The sequence below is a fragment of the Ostrea edulis genome, chromosome 5 (genome assembly GCF_947568905.1).
Source record: "Ostrea edulis chromosome 5, xbOstEdul1.1, whole genome shotgun sequence".
In the NCBI taxonomy this organism is placed as follows: domain Eukaryota; kingdom Metazoa; phylum Mollusca; class Bivalvia; order Ostreida; family Ostreidae; genus Ostrea; species Ostrea edulis.
In genome coordinates this window covers 72,413,152-72,435,666 of record NC_079168.1, presented here as the reverse complement: position 1 = coordinate 72,435,666, position 22,515 = coordinate 72,413,152, and the positions used below count along the sequence as shown (strand labels likewise).

At 35.7% G+C, this 22,515-nt stretch overlaps 1 protein-coding gene across 2 annotated transcripts; it reads right to left on the bottom strand.

Annotated features, from left to right (window-relative positions):
- Window positions 1-4,378: 4,378 nt before the first annotated feature.
- LOC125649080 (thyrostimulin alpha-2 subunit-like) lies at window positions 4,379-22,059 on the bottom strand. Of its 2 annotated transcripts, none has more exons than XM_048876307.2 (3): window positions 21,744-22,059; window positions 9,744-9,919; window positions 4,379-5,358 (listed from the first exon to the last, which is right to left on the bottom strand). In XM_048876307.2, the coding sequence occupies exons 1-3, from the start codon at window positions 21,841-21,843 to the stop codon at window positions 5,266-5,268; spliced, it is 369 nt and encodes a 122-aa protein (XP_048732264.1). In that variant the 5' UTR covers window positions 21,844-22,059; the 3' UTR covers window positions 4,379-5,265. The 2 variants fall into 2 exon arrangements, with proteins under 2 accessions (XP_048732264.1, XP_048732265.1); XM_048876308.2 differs by having other exon boundaries at window positions 21,914-22,034.
- Window positions 22,060-22,515: the final 456 nt, after the last annotated feature.

The following is a 22,515-nucleotide window of genomic DNA, read 5'->3' as shown; positions in this document are numbered from 1 at the left end:
AGTTGTATGTGTCTATAGGAAAGAGAATATGTGTAAGAGAGAGAGAGAGAGAGAGAGAGAGAGAGAGAGAGAGAGAGAGAGAATGCGTGTGTATGTGTGTGTGCACTGAAAGAGATGTAGATAAAAGGTAACGACAAAAACATGGGGAAAAGTTTGACCTCAAACCATAATCTGCTATTGTATAAACTAAACCTGCATTATCGGTAATGGTCATGATGATCCATCATTTCTACATGTCTATTGATCAAAGGAAAATTATATGGAGTGTCATGGTCATGGATTCTGCAAATCTGGATTTTATCAACCAAAATAATCAATCTCATTAATCTAATGGACATTGTCAACCACAATCCTGTATTACAATAGCCTCCAATAACACTGTTGTGTGTTATATATACTGAAGTAGTTTAATACATGATTAAAATGGAAAAGCAAGACAACGAACAGCACGACTTCTAAAAAGAATTTAAAATAGAGAGTAGGACAAACACTGAACATTCCAGAGGTTGGATCAGGTGCTTAGGACAAGTAAGCATCCCCTGTTCACCGGTCGCATCCGTCGCAAGCCCTCTGCCTTGATCAGGTAAACGGAATACTAGTAATACGTAGTCAAAAAGGCCTACCAATTGGTATGTAACACAGCAGACAACACTACTTATAATGACAGGTTCTATTCGCAAATGATAAGGACCATATAATTTGCGAAATGCTGACTTTAAACAACAGTGTTGAAACCAATGTAACATAAATTAATTCTAGCCTGCCTCGATATAACAAGAATACCGCCCAGTTTACTTTCGGAAGGTCGGCGGTCTCTTCCCAGGTACATTGTATCTGGATTCTCTCTTCCACCAATAAAAACTGGGCGCCACCAGATAACTGGAAAAAAATTGAGTATGGCGGACAACAGCAAAACAATCAGTCATTTTGTACAATGTACGCCTATTAGACCTTCAGTGCATTATCTGTATCCTTGATGAGAAAAGGCCCCAAAGTAATTAAGTATTTCTCTGAGAGGGAGGTTGTGACAAAATTTCAGGGCAATACCTATATTCATAACAAACAGAAAAAAGACTGGAAAATTGTTTGACCTACTTTTACCCCTAAACTAGGTTCTGATGCACCAATTCAATGAAATGCAAATTGAACTTATATTCCTCCGAGAGGAACCTTATGACTAAGTTTCGGGGCAATATCTGAATCCATAACAAAAACAAGGGTTTTCTAGTAAGTTATATTACGACTTTGACCTTAAAAACAATAGGCTTCCTCCGCTTGCCAAAAGGTGTATGTGTATCGAGTTTGACGATCCTAGCCCCAATAGTTCGGTCTGTATTCTGTCTATTAACTGATTACTACGACCTTGACCTTTGGCATTGAAAAACAACAGGTATCGTCATCTTATCATGGGTGATAAAATATACCAAGTAGTAAGACCCTGGAGCTTACATTTCGGTCTGTATCAATCAAAGAATGTCTTCTGTAAAATCATCCGGAAAAGTGGTTATTTCCCATCACCCTGGTCGCAGGCTACAATTATTCCCATTTCAAATCACCCAGAGACAAATAACCTTAATCAGCTGTGTATGTAAAAACCATGGAACGGATGATCAATGGACGTAAAACCGTAATCAATTAATGAATCGATCTGTATCCTGCCTACAATGAAGTTTGTTCTCACATGACATGGCTGGGGCCACAGCGGAGTTCAAAGTTTATATAAGAGAATGCATAGTGGAGGGATGGGAGTCTTGGTCATCTAGTGGCCGTAGAGAGAATACTCCAAAACAATTACTAAATCTCCTCTCAAATTAGATTTAATTTTTTATATTAAAGTGTGCCATCTATCATCAAAGTATATAAATTAACCTTAAAGAACATGTTTTCTTTCTAATTTACACTAAGTACTCGCAGATAATCATCATTACTTCCATAAACATATTCTTATGCGGTATTATTTTAAGTTTGTCTCTTGTCTTCTCTTTAACCTTGCTTATCAATTTATAGACTGTTCACAGTGAATTGTTAGATCCGAGCTTCACGGCTCTGTAAAGTTTAACGAACATGTAAACGCTATATCAGTACGCAACTTCCGGTCTGCCCAATAGCTGTTTCTCTATATTATACCCTTACAAGCAATGTGACAAAGTCTAGAAGAAGGCCGTCAGTTGCTGTGCATCCAACTAAAGTGCAGGGAAACACAAATATAGCAAGTTTATATGACAATTCCAAGATCAAATGTCGAGCATAACTGTCTTGCTTTAGAAAAAAATCATTGATCGTGGCAAACTGGAAATAAATGATAATTGCACATTTGATTCAAGAAGGATTCTAATAAGTGTATTTCTTAGAAGCTACTCAATAACTATTGTGTTTCACTTAAAGATTTACTGAATAGTTAAAGGTGAACATTTATTCTTGTCAAATTGAAAAATGTAGGGTATGGTTTAGACTGAAATTACTTTCCCAAAAGAAAGATAGAATGAGTTTCACGTACGTTTTATGTACTGCAAATGATCTACACCGTCACAAGAATTTCAAGGTTTGCTATCGAGTTAATGCAGTGCAGCAGTTATTCACGGAGTAATTACAGTTTTTACCTCGGAATGTAGTCGCATGAATTTGCTGGTTTATAGGTTAGCTTATAAATATTTTATTGAATATAGAAAAGAATTGGACAGCAGACTGTCAGCCTATAAACGTCCTCTCCATCTGGTCTATAATGACGTTACTTGGTATTTTATTGAAAATTTTAGGATTTATACACTGACAAACGTAGGCTGGCACCATATGCTGAAATAATGTAGATGGCCTCTCCATGCAGAACTTTAAAGAAATCCGTTTCATTAATTTGGTTGCCCATAGAGTATTTCTGATTAGTGTCTAAAGGATCCCTAAAGTTCAAAGGAAATGGCATCAGACACAAATTGTTTACACACAAATACATCAATTAGCGTGTACTGCTCACATATACATCAGTTCTCAGACTAATGCAAAGAGTGACAGTACAACCAATCAAAATTACTTTGATATAAAAATAGACCCTGAGCGTGACATCTTATCATCCTTTGTTAATGACGTCATAACGATCCACTTTGCAAGGTAAACCTTTAGAATCCCCGATATATTATTTGCTGCAAGGAAGGCGATGAGAAAGTGTAGCCTTTTGCAAACTACAGGAATATCTCCGACCGTTAATATGATCAATAAAGTGCAGGTTTTGTACATATGGAAGAACATAGAGCATTTTTCAATGGCATTGCCTATTTGACAAATCCACGATGCTTGATTGATAACATGCACGTTCGTGGGGATCCGGGTTAGAATATGTCCTCAGTACCCCTTGCTTGTCGTAAAAGAGTAAATGGGACCGCAAAAACCGAGGCTCGTGTCACGGCAGGTGTGACACGATAAAGATCCCTCCCTGCTCAAAGGCCATCAGCACCGAGCATGAGCCTAAATTTTGTAGCCCTTGACGGGCAATTTGGTGACGTCTTCATATGAGTGAAAGATTCTCGAGAGTGACGTTAAACAATATATAACCAATATAATGCATATTGGGATATAGTAGATGTATAGTTACACAAGTTGAGATTAGACAGCATCATTGTACCCCTTATAACATGTTTCATATACAGTCCACTCCACTTATATTGAAGTCGGTTATATTGAAATATCTGTTATATTGAAGTTAAAATAAATCCCCCAGTAGCAATATATTTGTTTAGTTCAGCATTGGTTATATTGAACTTTGGATATAATGAACAATTCAGGTCGGTCCCCTGGATTTCATTATATCTGGAGTAGACTGTAGATGTAATGCAGTTGCTTAATTTCGTCACGTGACAGAGGAGCCCATTTGCTTTTGGGGTGAAGAATATATTCTATGTATGCGGAATCCTTATAAACGCTAGAGTAATAAATAAGCATTGTGATGTCACAATAAATAACCAGAAACAAAGTCTGAGAATAAATGCTGAATAGACACTATTATTAACACGTTTCTATAATTTTTCTTCATATGTCCCTCCCTATCATGCAGTAATTAGATATCATTCTACAGTGTTGTCATTAGTAGTCTAATTCTTTGTAATAAAGTGTCAATATAAGCGTAGGCTGTCCGGTCTTTCGCCAAATCAATCATACCGGAAATAACCCTGCATTGACTGACTGCACTGTCTCATGTTTCCGTCTTACAGCAGATAAAGAGTAGGTTAACAGTAAGTGCTGGTATCACCAAGAACGGAATACGTCCCACCAAGTCATTATCAGGTCACATTAGTGAGCACGAACATATGATTTCAAAACAAAATTGCCTATATAGTTTCTTAAAGATCTGAGAATATTTGGTCAGTGTATAGAACAGAAACAACCATCATTTTGAAAAATGATTTCTTTAATTTACTGGATAGAAGTAAAATAATGCAAATTATACAATATACCCATATAAATTGTTTTAACAACTCGCAAGGTATGAAAGGTGGTTTGCTGATATACTGATACAATAAAAAAAACATTTCACTTTTCCAGGTTATGGCAAAATCTTTTGTTAAAAATATGGGAATAAACATTTAAGTGTTGATTTTCTCCATTTTATTATACAGCTATGTGTATTTCTCTGAATGGACTATGTTTTTATCAACTCCAGCGCGATCTGAAAAATTATTTTGTCAAGCATGTTCTTTGTGTTCCGTTGATATCTGTTATAAGTATATCATATGTTTAAAGTGAACATCTCTTGAGAATAATGGAGAATTTCAAGTTTAAAACTTTCTTTTTATGATACACATGTTGTGTAATTCTTTCAACACGTATGCACACAAAAAGAGACCTTGTGCATTTAGTAAACGCGGGGCACAATTCAGACATCAAAGTTCTGCCGGACGTAGTAGATCTGATCACATGGAAAGTTTCAATGGCGACCATTAACAATTCATCTTTGTCATGTTCTAAAAGGAGACCTTTATAAAAATGAAAAATAACACTCATGTGAAGTTGAAAGACATTAAGTTGATCAAAAAAGCCAGACGAACAGAGCATTGCTTTGATGTATGTTTCATTGCAAATCAGAGAATAAAAATCAATTCAGAACTTGTGGAGAGAAAAAACACTATCAATTGACAACATATCTGAATTTTCGTGTATTTCTTATATCCTAAAATAGATACAGCTGTATCGTCCCATTCTATGTACTATGTGGAGATATTTGGACGTTATCACAATTTAACTTCTTCATCGTTGTTCTACTGTTCCTGACGGGATTCACTAGACATAACGACACATGGAACAGGCACACGATTTGGCAGACCTGAATGTCACTTCACGCAGCCCATTGGCGCATCTCACAGACACTGTTATCTGAAATGGATTTAAAAGATATAGCAATCAATACACATTCACATAAGCAGATATGACTTGAAACGGAGTGTGATAAGCAAATATTAGAAGAAAGGCCCTTGGGCCACGTCGCTTATCTGAGCAGTTGCATCTAATCTATACATATTACTTAACACATTTTGCCAATAAACTCCAAAATGCTTACTCCAGAGTTACTGCTTGCACCTTTGATATTATTCCATATGTAAGGTGAAGTTCGTAAGCTATAATAGAATCTTACTTGATCAGTAAATGTCGTAAAATTAATAAAAAATCTACTTTCATTTTCGATCAAGTACCCTGAAATAGCAAAAATGAGAGTAAGGTGGCGGACACGCTTTAGTGTATCTAAGCTAGTTTTATTTTATTTTTTAATAACAACTTTAAAAAGATGATATGCTATGAAGTAAATCCGTTGTTTATCGATTCTTGATTTTGATCCTACAGGAGAAATAAGTTTCGATAATTTTTTGAATAAATGAAAATATGCCTGTTCGTTTTTTCAGTCCATGATTTTAGTCTTGAATCGACCTTATGGAAATTTCCGAACGAAACGCCAAAGGCATTACGTCACTATAGACGCATAGGTCTACAACAGTAGCACATTCTCGGACCTTCCTGGCAAGCCGAGGAGTTGCGATTGGTTTACAACATGATCAGCATAAAATTGTGTAGGTGTTCAGTGTTAGTTATACTTATAATAGTTTTGAATAGGCTCAAATTTATAATTTTATGGAGATTCATAATTATATTACTTCAACAAATGGCACCCCCTCACGAGACCAACGATCTGACACATCGATACATTGTTAAATACGATATTCATATGATATTTTTGATGTTCTGAATTTTATCTGTGATTATAGAAGTCACTGTTACGGCTTTTTGTGATAATTTAGTAACAGTTACTGATAGGTACAAACTCATGGATAAACACTATAAAGTTTTTATTTTGGGTTGAACATAGTTTGTAATTAACACAGATCTTGAAAGTAAGTAATAAGTCGAAAACTGTCCAATATATCAGATATCGAATGTTGCGGGGTTGTTCTGGAAGTTGTGAATTGCACTTTATAACTAAGGTTAAAACATTTTACCGAAATTAGGTTGTACACTATTTGACAATGTCTAAGAATTCGGACCACTGTTTACAATATAGCAGTTTTTCTGTTTGCCATTCATATAGTGCATTATGTTTTCGATTATTGCGTTTGACTAGAAGCTAGAGACGACATGTATTCATAATATTGACCTTAAAGTGTCGCACTGGACATAAACTACCATTATAAACACATTCGCAATACCGAATTTCAAATTTTGAAATGAAGGACGACCGTTCATGTTGTCTTTAGTCAACTATTCGGCATGATGGAAGGCATTCGTAAAATCATTATCTAATTTTCAATATAGAGAGATTATTTGTGTTAATTTAGAGCTCCCATTGACTTCCTAATAATCAAGTTTTGTTTACTGTATATGATAGAAATGAAAGGTGAAGATAACGAACAGTAATCAATCTCGTAACTCCTTTAAGCAATACAAAATAGATAGTTGGGCAAACACGGAGACCCCGGCACACACCAGAGATGGGATCAGCTGCCTAGTAGTAGTAAGCATCCCCCTGTCAACCGGTCACACCCGCCGTCGCCATGAGCTCTGTATGTTGATCAGGTAAACGGAGTTTAAATATAACATAACTAATGTACGCAATTATTCAAAAACTGTTCTTAAATTCATTTGAATTAAAGATATCGTTCATTGAATGCATGTGCGCAACAATTCAAACACGCATAAAAAAATCCTTTCTCTATGCAATATTTTTTAATTGTGATTTCCCATGCTTGTGCGGGGTTTCATCTAGTATTTTGTATTGCTTGTAGGAGTTATGAGATTGATCACTGTTCGTTATCTTCACCTTGCATATTCATATATCAACATATAGACCAGTTCAATAATGGCTACATATAATTCGTGTTCGATTTTAAATCACAAGACGACGATTGCATATTATATAAATTTGATCTTACCATGTCCGTCTTATAATAGATATCTTGGTTTGAAATAATGTGCATGTAAGCTGCAAGAAATTGCTTGCATGTTAAGGAATTGGGGGGGGGGGGGGGGGGGGGGGGGGGGGGGGGGGGGGGCACTGATCACATGAAAGAAATATGTCGGAGGTTTCGTCATAGTATTGGCTGTCTTCGTTTTACGATCTGTGTACATGTTTAGCAATGACGTGATATCCTATTACACATCGCAACGTAGTATAGTATGTTTTAGTCTCGTTTAACCAGACACCCGGCGGAGACGTCTGGTTGCACGAGACTAAGTAGGTTATGGCACCATAAGTAAGTTTATGGGAAAAGGCTCTCGTATCCAAGCGCAATGAATAATCGCTGTGTGTATTTTGGAGGGTTTTCTCCCTCTCATTTTTTTTTTTTACGAATTTCACCGCCAATTTTACTTCGATTTTGATGATATATTTATAATACATTATTTTTGTATAGTTCTTATAGATTTTAAGATATCGATAAGTGTGAGAGGTACCACTTAATTTTATGAGTAAATGAATATAATTGGCAGTTATAGTAGGAAGTGCTAAAAGTTTAATGTCATCAAGTTCAACATTTCGATCAGTTTGAGTACATGCACTTCGTATTGCCAGGACTAGGTGTGGTAACCTAGTGGTTAGGGCATTCACAACTGGGGTCCCAAATTTAAAAAAACATTGACAAGATAAAGAACCCTCGCTGCTACGACCCTGAGTGCCATGTGCTAGTGACGTTCGTACATGAGTGAAAACGTCTGCAAAGGGGTTAAGCAACAATAAATAGCATGACGTATTAAGTACACATGATATAAATTTTTAAAATGGTTTTACGTACTGCTGACCAGGATCATTATAACAGGGTCTTATAATTATGCTTAAATTCAAATGTCTAAGGCGAAGTGCTTCACAAACATCCGCTGCACCAGAGATATATTTTTGCAACAAATCTATGAAACATTGCTGGTTTCTATGATTGATGAGTACTTGTGGCGTTTCAGTGAACCGAAATCTATTTTATTTTCTCTATACGCGAGTAAAGTAGTAAAATTTAGAGTTCATGTCATCAATATCATACATGGTTTGGCGATCTGTAATCATTGGTATTAATCTCTCTGTTAGTGTTAGCTGGGCTTTTATGAAATTCAAATTGACGTTAAAATTCCCACGATTGCGTCACTGATTGTCATTCTACGCAGATCGTTAAATTAGGGGCGATAAATAATTACTTCATAATGGTATGGGTGACTTTTCTAAATGATTCTGTCTGTAAATCAGTATTTTATCGGTTTCTGGGTGCGTATTTTTGCTTTGTTTTCCCCCCGATTTCTGTTGTATTGTTTTGAATTGTTATTTGTTTATGTAAAATTCACAATATTGACATTAAGCAATGTATTGTTAACAATAAAGATATGTTGTTTTGTGGTGTTTTGATTCCCGATAAAAGCACTAACCTTGCAATTTGACGTAAAACCTGTATATTGCAAAATACAAAACTTTTGAACGGGTAATTCCTGCATATTTGGCTTTGTCAATTACACAGATCACCCCAAGTTTCTAATGTTAATGCACGGACGTCTCCGTATGAGTGGAAAATTCTCGTGCGAGACGTTAAACAAGATACAAGAACAACGTTAGCATTCCTTTTTTTTTTTGCACAGACAAAGTAATCTTTTATTTTTTAAACAATACTAAGGCGATAACAAAAAATCATTTAATAACTTTTAAAGTGATGATTTAACAATGATGCTGATTGGATGAAAAATTCGTTTGATTTCTTAGTCAAAAAAAAAAAAAAAAATTTCGTCCCGAATTCATCTACTGAATTGTGTCGGGGGTACGAGGCCCTGTGTCACAGCAAGTGTGGCATAATAAAGATCCCTCCCTGTTCAAAGGCCGTAAGCGCCATGTATAAGCCTAAATTTTGCAGCCCTTCACCGATGTCTCCATATGAGTGAAAAATTTTCTCAGGTGTAGTATTCCTATCGTGTGGACTTCTTAAGATATATGATTGTCTGCAATTCACATTGAAGTTTTAATTCTGAGAACAGAGAAACATAGTGAAATGTTAAGCTATCATCAACTTGGGTAGAAGTACTAACATGTGATGTATATTGCTTTCCTATCAAATAATGAATAGAATATTGTCAGAAAGGCATGTTGTCATAGCGAGCAGTGGGGAGAATTCTTCATTGTTTCAAAAGATCCAATTCAACCCCGACCTAACTCTCTTCTAAAGTCCAAAGTTGGTAGATCTATCTTATACATTAACGAAGTTAGTGTCTACAATCAAATAATTGAGACATTTTAACTCGCTTACATCATGTGTCTCTTCGATTCCACAACATTCCGCTCGTGACGTCAGAAAGTGTCGGCGATTGGCTAACAGTGTTCTTTGTGATGACGGGATGGCGTAGGACTCGCAAAAGCCTCTGCAAGCATTTGTTGTTACATTGAATTGTAGGCAACCAGGTATCTGAACTATTCTCGTGTGACCTGAAAATTGAACCATAAATACTCAATATAGTAGTCACCAAATTGTACGAATTCCATTAAAATTGATTATATTTAACATTTATGTGAGTGTTTTTGTGTTCAGTAAATGTGGCGTTTATGATTGCTTTGATTGTCGATTTTTATCACTGAAATTCAGTTACAGAAGGATAAACGCTCAGATTGCATTATGTGATAGACCCGGATGTAGCGAGTGAACGTGGTAGAAACGTATAAAAACAAACAAATTAAAGCAAAAATTATACCGAATGTGAATACGTGATAACCCCAGACGGAAATAATGGTGCATCTCAACTTTGTTGTAATCGTATGGGGACATTTTTATTGTTAATTTTAATGACTTAAAAACCTGGGCCTGCTTACCGATATTAAATATCAAATAAAGTGAGCAAACCATCATTGATCTGGGACATAATTATACTCAGGAAACTGGGTTGTAATAATACATGTAACGTCATGGTATCTAGTTTATACGTACTCTTCCGTAAGTCGTGAACTACTAGAAAACGATCATATTGAATATTACGTTTACACCAAGCATCTGATTATCATGTACATGTATTTTGTTTGATATCATTTATAGAATGTCGTAGTATTCGTATTTTGATTAAATTCTAACATCAAAAATTGCAGCATATATATATATTAATATATTTTATCCATCTCACTACCGTTAGTGTTTGTACGTGTGGTTCTCTCACTACCGTTAGTGTTTGTACGTGTGGTTGATGGGTCCTTATTCCTTTATCTACAGTCGATAAATTTACTGACGCCATTTTTCCTCTCCGACCACGTTAGAAGGCGCGGGTAATGCACACATTATATACATGTAAATAACCGGAGATGTTCGAGATATAAATTGGTAAAAAGTCGACCCATTCCTTTCATCTGGAATGATGCACGTATATAATTGTAACTAGAATTCGGCATATTACAGACAGACCTTCCAACCAGTGCGATACATCTCCAATCTTTGATATCGAAGTTATGTTTTGTATAATATAACCTCTGAAAAACGCGTAGTCTGTAAGAGGGCTAATCACGAATAGCATTTGTAAGGTGATATATTCAATCGCAAAAAATGTCTTTAGATATAACTTTCTTTTTTTTTTTTTTTTTTTTAAAAAGTATGTTGTTTATGTCCCATTCGAAAAAAAATTCCCATGGGGATCCGGGTTAGAAAAGGTCCTCTGTACCCTTTGTTTGTCTCAAGAGGTGACGAAATGAATTTGGGGAGGTCCTTCGGATGAGATCTCAAAAACCGAAGCCCCGTGTCACAGCAGGTGGTATGATAAGGAGCCCCCCCCCCCCTTGCTCATAGGTCTAAAGCGCTAAGCACAGGCCTAAATTTTGCAGCCCTTCACCGGAAATGGTGACGTCGCCATATGAGTGATAGATTCTCAATATACAATCAAGCAACGGTCGTAGCAGTGAGGCTTCTTTATCATGCCAACGCCTACAGTGACCTCCACTTTTAAGGTCATATCGAACAGACCTGTGACTGTCACTTCTAATACCGTGTGTTAGCGGAGGAACAGTCACTACCTATAACATAAGTCTTAGGTTTGATGTGACGTCATGATGGAGGTCTCGTGGGGATCCGGGTTAGAGTACTGTATGTCCTCAGTACCCCTTGCTTGTCGTAAGAGGCGACTATATGGGGCGGTCCTTCGTATGAGACCACACAAACCAAGGCCCCGTGTCACAGCAGGTGTGACACGATATGCTGTGACACGATAAAGATCCCTCTCTCGTTAAAGCGCCTAGCATAGGCCTAAACTTTTCACCGGCAAAACTGCGATTGTGACCGTTACATGTAACTTCAAGTACTATTGTTATTCCAGATAGAATCCATCATACGACGAGCATTTGAATATGGTTATCCGGGACTTTTAATTGGTTAAGGTTTGTTTCCTTGTAAAACCACCATTTGGACAAAGATGTGTCCTCAAAATTTAAAATGATTACCTAAATATATGTGTGATGGCAAGCATCAGAGAAGGATGTCGCTATGTTCAGGATCCGTAACTATTTTAAAAATAAGGTCAACAAAGCTCAAACTTGATCTGTAACCCATTGAAATAAGTTCATGTATAAATTTTCAAATCCAAAGCGGCAGTGGTAGCCAGAAAAATGGCATTACACAGGCTGTGGGTCCTATTGTACAGAATGTTTGCATTAATATGTGCACATGGAAAAGATTTTGATTTTCTCGAAATTTTGAGAAAGTTGCTGCCTGTTGGACTAGGTCAGTTTTGTGGTAATATTACATAGAGAGTACATGGTTTGTCCACCTTAACTTCATCCAATCATACGCTACAACAGAAAGTATGTCGGAGTTTAATCAATGTTAACACTAACCTATGTAAACCTCGGCGACTCATTTTTGTCATGTTTGCTAATCAATGTCATTGAAATCAAATACCTTAATAAAGACGGCACATCATGTACTGTTTCCGGTAACGGTGCTCCCTTGTATTTACAATGTACGGTTATTATTGAACAGGCTCTAGCTTTATTGTTCCGCATTTCAATGTTTTTACATTTTTGCACATAGATTTTGTCAAAACTGAGAGCACCGTTTTCTCAATATTGATACTTCAAGCCATTTCCGTTAATCTCCATTATTTATCAGAAACTATGATATATTGTTTCCATTATCATGATGAATATGCAATACCCTTACCCAACGAAGAAAATGAGTTATAAAGAGTATTTAGGATGAACAGATATGACCGTCCTTACAATCTTCAAGATTATGTAAGAAAGAGGCGAGAAATAAAAAGATGTCGATGATACTGATATTTGACTGTTAAGTTCCAGACGAGCCAGTAAAGATAATTTTATTATAACGTTATTATAGAATGTTGGCGCCAATATAATGACATTATTTCATATTTCCAGCGAAATATTCTATTTCTTGTCGGTAACATAATCAGAAACCGTTAATTCATACAAGGTTAAAAAAAAAAACCCAATTATTTTTAAAGCATAATGTATTTCAAACCACAGAGAATACTTTGAATGATGTAATGTTCATTTCAATATTTGAGTCGAATGCTTTTGAGATATCGTACACTACACGTTACATATAGAACAGCCCTCGTATAGCAACGTCCAAAAACATGACGTGTACTTGCGTGCTCTAAAAATACTATAAATACATGTATGAACGTTAAAATCGGAAATAACTATGTTCCGCACAATGAAATGCTTACACATAGATATTTTATGTGTGAAAAATTTAAAGTGGTGATATTATGCGGACCTCTACAAATATCTTCAAAAGTGGTTAAATTTTATGGATATTTCGGGAAATATATGCTCTGTACGTATTTTGAATACGTCAATGTAGTAGATATGTGATACATTTTCAAAGTTTCGGTTTTATTTTTGAGACAAGTTTATCTCCGTCAGTATTTTGAAATGTAGAAGTTTGATTCAACATCTACTTCATTTTTGAATAATTCAGAGGACCAAATATCATACCAAACAAACATAGTTCTTTAGAGAGTGCGTTTACATGATTGTGTGTTATACACTAGACCCCTAATTAATTTATCACCTGAGGCCTAGTTCCAACTGAATCCCCAACTCGTGACAGAGAAGTAGATAAACGGTTATTTTTATTTTGATAATGAAATGTTGTACAAGCAACAATCAAAATGCACTTAGGCATAAAAAGAAACAAGCAAACATATTTATACGGTGCTTCCAATTACGATTACAATTAACATGTTGTCCCTCTACAGCATGCAAGTTCAGTTTCACCGTTTTTCAATTGCGAGATCTTATCAAGTACATGTATATCCAAACAGTGGATTTCGGAGGCATGTTTACAGACCGACATCCAAACTCAAATGATTTATTAAAACTGGTTTGACTTTACCCATACATGATTTTTTTTTTTTTTTACTTTACCCATATATGATGTTTACTCACTGAAGCAATACTAAAAAAGGCTATTTTTAACGAATACTCGACTGTGAAATATTTAGTCGATGATCGGTATGACCGAGTTATGATCAGTCGGGTACTTGACTACTCGTTGACACCCCAAAATTCCTTAAAAATCATATCGGACTTCTACATTTTCTATCTGTTAACTTTATGATAAACGGGATGATTGCAGCTTCTCCATCGTCAACTTCCCATATTTATGTAGCAATATTCCATTATCACCTGCATATGGTGTTCATATCTCTTAACTGATTCGATACACAAGAAATTGTTCTGCGTATGATCAGTTTATAAATCGAGGCAGACTACTGACAAACAAGTTGATGGTACAGGGGTTTCAACAGTCTCATTTAGTCAGCATTTCGCAAATTCTATGTTCGTTGTAACAATCTAGTTTGCCTATACAACCTATCATTGGATCAAATGCTGTCTGACTTGTTTAATACCGATTGTTAGGCCGTTCTTGGTACACTGATTTTAACTACGAATAACTCTTTTTTATTTGCCTGATCAAGATATAGGGATCACGGCGAGTGTGACCGGTCAACAGGGGGTGCTTACTCCTTGGCACCTGATCACACCTCTAGTATATCCAGGGGTCCGTGTTTGCCCAGCTCTCTATTCTATATTGCTTATAGGAGTTATGAGATTGATCACTGTTCGTTATCTTCACCTTTCATGTTCAAAACTTGAAATATAATACTCCCTATATAACTCTATACAAATGTTCCCCCTGTTTTGAACTTCATTGAAAAATCATAGGAATAAATTCAATTCCATACGGTAAATTGTATTCATTTTACTTCTTAAAAACACCCAAAACTTAAGTTTTCATTTTCATTATTTAAAAAAAAAGTTTTTAGCGATTGTCGTTAGATTGTTTTGATGAATACATTTTGAATATCGATATAATACAAGCTTGACCCTATAGGCGTTGTAGCCCATGAACCTATTTAAAATTATATACTCTCATCATCAAAATTCAATTAGTTAAATGATAAGCAATATAACAGCGTGTTGGTGGTGTAAACACGGTGTCACATTTTCTACAAACATTTGTCAAAGCCAGGATTGGGTGGATTCACGATTAACGGAAAACTTCGCCACACTTCAGATAAGCCAAACAGGTAGTGGTTCTAATCATGACTTACATTAACAAGTCAGGTTTGTGTTTTGTAGGACACTGAACAAATTAAATGAACACTAGAAATGTCCTAACGGAACTAAAACCCCTACAGTGCATATTGGATGGTGAGGGAAATGGTGAATTTGTGTTCACTGAAGAATAAATGGTTTTCAAGACATACTCTGAACAATGACAACACAATACACTTCAAAATGGAACAAATATCTCCAACGTCCCTCAATGTTAAAAATTATCAATCAAAATAGCAGGTGCACAACTTCATTATTGATATTAGATATACACAATGTTTCAATCAAATCTGTTCATCAGTGTTAAAGACATACTATGGAGAAATTATTTACAGAGGGACATTCAAATCGGTTTAGTGCACTCCACTATACATCATTTCCGGGGGGGGGGGTGTAGAAAAAGCACACGCACACATTAATTTTATTCATTTATTGAAATCCAATACATGTTGGACATATAAGTAGTGCATTTTGTTTTGTTTTTTATGTTTGTTGGTAGTATATTGTTTAACGTACCGCTCGAGAATTTTTCACTAGTATGGAGACGTCACCATTGCCGGTGAAATGCTGCAGACTTTTGGCCTACGCTCGGCGCTTACGACCCTTGAGGGGGGGGGATCTTTCTCGTACAACACCTGCTGTGACATGGGGTCTCATCCGAAGGACCGATCAAATTAATCGCCTCTTACAACAAGCAAGGGGTACTGAGGACCTATTTTAACCTGGATCCCCTGGTTTGTAACATACATCCTTATCAAAATATAGGACTCCATGCCAATAAGTCAATCAAATATTAAATTCTGTATATAATCTTGATTTGTTAGAATTTTACAAATACCTCATCGAAATTTTGAATCATATCTAAAATACAATCTCAACATGAATTTTATTAACAGTTTATATCAATAATATACATTGTATGCATTCGATCAATTTCAAAGCGACTGGTGATATTCATTTATTAATATTTCAGTGGATTTGGATTAACTTGTAAGGTGTGATCTAACATTTATAAAATGAACGTTCATAGACCACGTTTAAGAATAAAAATCTATGTTATTTGTCTTATGAAATTCATTTTTATTTCAAAATACCAAACTTTCTGGAATCATTTCCTGTGCGACTTGATTAGTAATCTCAGTATGACATTGATGTGGATTTTAAGTAGAATTAGGAAACCTTTACACACCCCGCATTGAGGAATTCCAACAAATGTACGTTTTGATTAGAAGCTAATCAAGAAATTGCCGCACTACTAAATATTAAGCCAATAGAAAGGTACATGTAAGGCATTTTATTCTTGCCAATTTGAGAATAAAAAATAGGGGAGCTGATATCTGTTTGAATTTTTGTGTGTTTATACTGATTAGACTGTGGCTGGTTCTAAAAAGGGATTCTTTATAGTTTGTTATCGATTGGAGCAAATTCGAAAATATTGAAAATTTTCAGGGGAGAGATTATGTCGGTCCTTACGAAGTGCCTGTAGTATACTCTGGTGACGTTTTAAGATCTGTTTTCCCCGTGGTGCGTTCCTCTAATGAAAAAAAAGCATTCTGAGATTATCGCATAAGCAATACATGTCCCCTACTGGTACCCCATTAATTGAAGGATGCAATATTCAAGAGAATGTATGATTGATTGAATATTGTTTAACGTCCCTCTCGAGAATATTTCACTCATATGGAGACGTCACCACTGCCGGTGGAGGGCTGCAAAATTTAGGCCTATGATCGGCGCTTATGACCATTGAGCAGGGAGGGCTCTTTATCGTGCCACATCTACTGTGACACGGGACCTCGGTTTTCGCGGTCTCATCCGAAGGACCGCCCCATTTAGTCGCCTCTTACGACGAGCAAGGGGGTACTGAGGACCTACATTTATTCTAACCTGGATCCCAACGGGATGAGAGAGAATGTATGACCTCGAACTATTGCCTAAAACATTGGTACTAAGTTAACCTCTATCGAATATGATGTTTTGTTGTTCATTCAGCGGATCGTCTCTTTATTTGACGTCTCCATATCAGTGAAATATTCTCGAGAGGGAAGTTAAACAATATTCAATCAATGTATCTTGTTTAACGTCCCTCTCGAGAATGTTTCACTCTTATGGAGACGTCCTGTACAGTTGACGATTGTAGTTTTTTAAAAGGGATGAAATAGTCTTATTCAGATCTTTAATTTTTAGATTCAATTTATAAACATGTAGCATATATCCTAACATCACATAGTAAATTTGGGTCTGATGACTATAATTATAAAAACAACCAAGAAAATTCGGTACTCTGTCATCGTGCTCATACCAGTTAAAACATCGTCAAATCTGGATCGCCGTCATTTTTCACAAAATTCGTGGGGGAATATTTAAAGGATGGTACAGATGGAACACAAAACAACACACTGATATAACATTCATATCTGCATTTGAATTACCTATAAAGGACTTCTGAGCCTTATTCGTAATACTACTTCCTATCAACTGTTCGAAAGCCGATTTCGAATACTAGTATCCGCGATTTCAGTCAGATTGCAACAATGTTCCTTTTGCGATTAATGGGCTTGAAATGTTAAATTACCTACGTGATTATTGAAACAATCAGCGATCTAGTTTAGATGTCCGAATTTTACAGCCTTTCCATCCGAACACGATCCCAATGAACATGAAACGTAACTATATAAAAATAATTTCTTTCACACCTGTCCATCAAATGTTAAGAAATCAGAACTTGATCTGTAGTTTGTCTCTCTGAAACTACACTGTAAGTTTCAAATAAATCCTAGCAAACATAACGAGAAAAGGTCTGAAAAACCAATGGGACAGACTGACTGACAGACAGAAGAAAGCCATAGCCCCCTTCAGTGTTACAAACTGGTAGGGGACCAATATAAAACATGATATAGTTTACCACATATATTTCATATTTGGATGTTTTACTGAACATAGGTGTGAACGGTGAATTAACAACTTAATTAAGGTACATGTACATGCTGCTCCACCCTCATGTGGCTTATCAAAATTATTGGTTCAAGATGAAAAACTATTGATTTCCGCTTATATAGGTTAATCTAATCAATAACCGAAGAAGGTATATATGTTGCCAATTTTTTAAAGATGTTGGACATACAAAAACAGAAGTTTATATCAACTTAAGAAAATCGTTGATTTTCAATAACCAGTGTAATTAAAATACATAAAACGTGTTAAATTGACAAAATTTTAATTTCAACTGTTGCACAAACTGCTACTTTATAAAGATGTATACAAGTCCTTGAATAATAGACATGAACTAGAGAAATATCAGCATAGGTGTTACTGACCTTGACAACGTTTTTTGTTATTTTTTATGGAAAATATAAACCTTTTCTATATCAAATAGTTTTCCAAATTTTTATTATACCCAGAGAATAAAAATCCACTAAAAGCTACATTTCTGTCATGCACAAATTTTAATGAAATAAAAACTGCAAAAAGCTAAGACCTCATATGAGGATGGATCTACCTTGCCTATATAAAATGCCCATGTCTTCCAACTGATTCGATACGCGAAAGCATATGTTCAAGTCTTAAAACCGTGGAAGACTATTGGCAAATAATTTGATGTTGCAAATACAACAAATGATTCAGTTAAATGCTGATGCTACCAATTGTTAGACCGTTCTTTACTTACTTTATCAATGACTTTGACTACGGATTTCTCCATTTACCTGAACAAGATAGAGGACTCCCGGGAGGTGTGATCGGTCAACAGGAGATGCTTCCGCCTCCTAGGCACTAGGGCTTGATCATTATATCAATATAAATCGGTATTTTGAGCGATACGATAACAAATATAGCGAGAGTTGACGTAGGTACTTGTCCCACCTTTTGGTGTTTCCAGATAACTGGTTTTGTCCTGTTCTCAATATTGTGTTCTTCATAAAATGTATGAGATTGTGTTAGATATACTCACCGCTTTTATCTTACAAGAGTAAATTCTTCTACAACAATCCTCCTATTACCAAAACCCATTAAAGCTTTGATACTACAGTGTATGATTAGTTATTGTGATAGGTGGCCGTCCGAAATTTATAAATTTGTTAAGTTCCTTACTATACTGAGTAATAGTAATACCCGAAAAGTCAGTTATTGATGATTATCAATTTAATCGAAAGCAAATGAATTATTTACGAGAATAAAGAACAATGAGTCTAATGCTTTAAAGGTATACATTTAACAAACATTCATCTCCACTTTACCGTGATGGTTAAAAATATCTTGATAGTAATTCAGCTAAAAATAAATAACTTATCTAACAGTTACCATTTACATATTGCTTTAAAAATTGCCTAACACTATTTTCTTCTTCAAATCCATACTAGAAAATTCTGTCCTATTAGCGTGAATTTACAGAGCTCAGTACATTTTATTTACTAATTCCATAGAGACGTTTACATGACAGTCTTATTTCATTGAAAGATAGTGATATTAATGCGGGATAGATTGGGAGAGAATCTTACTGTACCGCCCTTTATGGCAGTTTCCGTATGATATGATAAAAGGATATGCTACCAGATGCACATTTAAAGGTTTTTTTAACAGTATTGTTTTCCGCATTTTACTTACTGTTGTACTGTCTGGTGCAACATAAAAATTAACAATATGGGGGGGGGGGTGTCAAACTGCAGAAAGGACAGCAAGAAGAATACTTTTAAATACGCGCTATCAGGACCTCTACTAGTAGTGTATTTTATTGTCTGAACGGGATGCCAATTAAGGATTATCTATGTAGAGAAAGGTTGTCTTTGTATTAAAAATTTCAAACAATCAAATGCCAAATTACCTAACCGTGTTTCAATATACAAGTGTATCAAATTGATTACATTTACCAAGAGCTAAAACTGAAAATCATAAACGCTCATACAGGTACTCTTCTGCATTTCTTTGGAACAAACTGTCGCAAAATGTTCGAAACTCTGGTTCGGCTAACTGTTTATATTTTTAAACCCTAACCTCCTTGACACTAGCTTGGTCTCCATGCAGTGGTGTTTGAATTACAGTATATATATATATATATATCTGTTTGTGGGGATCTGGGATTGAACTTCCGAAAAGTGGTCAACAAAATTAGGAATACCTTCCTTATGCACCAATCACAATTAAGACTGGTTACGGTTGCCTAGTAGGTAGGGCGTTCGGTTCAATTTTTGTTCCCGACGCCGCGTCACAATTGATATGTTCATCAAAGGAAGTGACTGTTCAGGGACTACGCCCAACTCCCGGCATTCAAATGAAAGTACGATGCAGATCCCTTATTTTAAGACTACAAACGCTAATCATAAATGTAGGCACTTCACCTACGGCTGGGACATCTCCACATGATTGAAAAATTCTCGAATGGGATATAAAACAGCGTATAATTATTTACCAACCACGGCCATGTATGATTTGTAATCAATCCCAGACACGTAAAATCAGGGATGCTCCCCTTGTTCATTTCTCATTAAATTTACATGCAAAGTTAGGTTATTTTCACATGCAAAGTACGATCTGTTGGCTGACTACCTTCATTGTTTGATAGTGGTAGTGAATGGTAAGAAAGTAAGCTTCAACTGATGAATTGAACTCGTGTAGTAAAGGAAAAACGCTCCTTCCCCATTAGGAATTTGATGTTTGAGCAAAGAACATATTTTAGATCGGTTTTTATTTTTTGGCTTGTCAGGAATGAGTAAACTTCTTCAGATGACAACTTTAGAAACTGATGCTATGTTTCTGAACCACATTATGAACCATTGATATCCTCAGCCATTTGCAAGAACATATTTCCGATCAAAATGTTTTCTTCCAGAACTCAGTTAAAAACGTAACACGTTCATGGCAAATCTGATAAAGAACAAGATCTGTTCAATATGAGAAAGGAAAACGGAGACTTTCCTTTAAAAAAAAATAAACGACAGAAGTAACGTCAATACTGACTACTAGATATCTAAATGTGCAGATTGATGGAAGTAGCCATGCCATGAATGCCTTTCTAAAAGCAATTATATATGGCGGATAGACATCATCCAATAATACTGCAAATCACACTCGACAGAGACGTCAATTCCTAATGAGACATGTCGCTCTTCATTTTTCTCTGTTTCATTTATTAATTTTCAGATGTGTACAGCACAATTTAAAAAAGAATTCGTTTGCTTTCATGTTGACAAATGCGTTCAATTGGGAATTAAGAGTGGATAAAAGCTTTCAAAGTTCACTACCATCTCTTCATCTTTCTAATCTGATTAATGAATTCACAGTAAAATAATCAGGTATATCAGGATTAACAGATAAAAATGTACACTTTAAGCATGAACTGCGCCAAGTTTCTAGTGGTGAAAGAATAACCAACAAACTCGCGAAGTATCAGACAGTAAAGAGTGTATTTGCTTGAAATATCACATTTTGGGTTTCTCTCAGATAAAATTCCAGCCAAAAGGCGGTGCAAAATTCTAAAATATTTAAAGAGAAATTAAATGTTCTGCTTCTTGTGGTGGACGACTTCAATCGCTGGAGGAAATACTGGTGATTTCCCACGAGACAATCATAGAGACAAATTAGCGAGAAACAATTCCATACGTAAAATACTCATTTTTTGGTAAGTTCCCCATTTTGTTAGAGTACATCAACAACATTTAGTTTTGACACTGACGTAATCGATGTATTAATTACTTACCCATTCTGAAACATCCAGCTTTTTGAAATGACCGTGGATCAAATGAACCAAACACCGATTGTATCAAAAAGAAAAATATCCACATAAAATTAAATCTCATCTTTAACGCTTCCTTCAAGTTGCATACCCGAAATGCAGAAGTCCATATTCCCTAATAAATATCCTATTACCAGGTTTTATGCTAGAGTTCCACCCGTGTGATAACAGAAAGCAAGGATTGACGTTAGGCGACAAACAACTCCCCCACATTCCCCAGTCTGACGATTGATCCGTCACCGGAAGCGCTCCATGATTATACAAATGTAACTTCTATTGTAGAGAGCGAGACATGTTTCCAATGCATGCATTTTATTCATTGTCTGTATTGTACGAGATTGTCTAACAATCATCATTTCTAAGTATTTGTTTTATTATTTTGACTGAATCTACATGTCTAACCATTCAATTTGATTTAATCTTTTAACGCAATACAAATGTAATGCGAGTAGATGAATTTAACTAGGAGGATCCCAGGGAGCGAAGTTAGGATTGACCACCGATAACATGACCCATATCACAAACCTGACCACATGTTGCAATTCACAATTTTATTCCTATTGGGTTTCTGTTAACATTGCAGTAAAAATCATTCCAATCTCTCATGCACTTGAAATTTGTCATTGTCTTCTGCGCATTTTGTATGCTAATTTTGTAGCCTAAAATATGAAGGTATCACAAAAATGTGACGATAATTGCTGTGTTTTGTCTAACAGGACAGATAACGTCTTATAAT

Excerpts from the sequence above, each read along its gene's own strand:
- LOC125649080 (XM_048876307.2), bottom strand. The coding sequence starts at position 21,843 with ATGAGATTTAATTTTATGTGGATATTTTTCTTTTTGATACAATCGGTG. Across the intron at positions 9,920-21,743 it reads AGCTGGATGTTTCAGAATGG|GTCACACGAGAATAGTTCAG; the intron begins GTAAGTAATTAA and ends TTCAATTTTCAG. Across the intron at positions 5,359-9,743 it reads GAATCGAAGAGACACATGAT|ATAACAGTGTCTGTGAGATG; the intron begins GTAAGCGAGTTA and ends AATCCATTTCAG.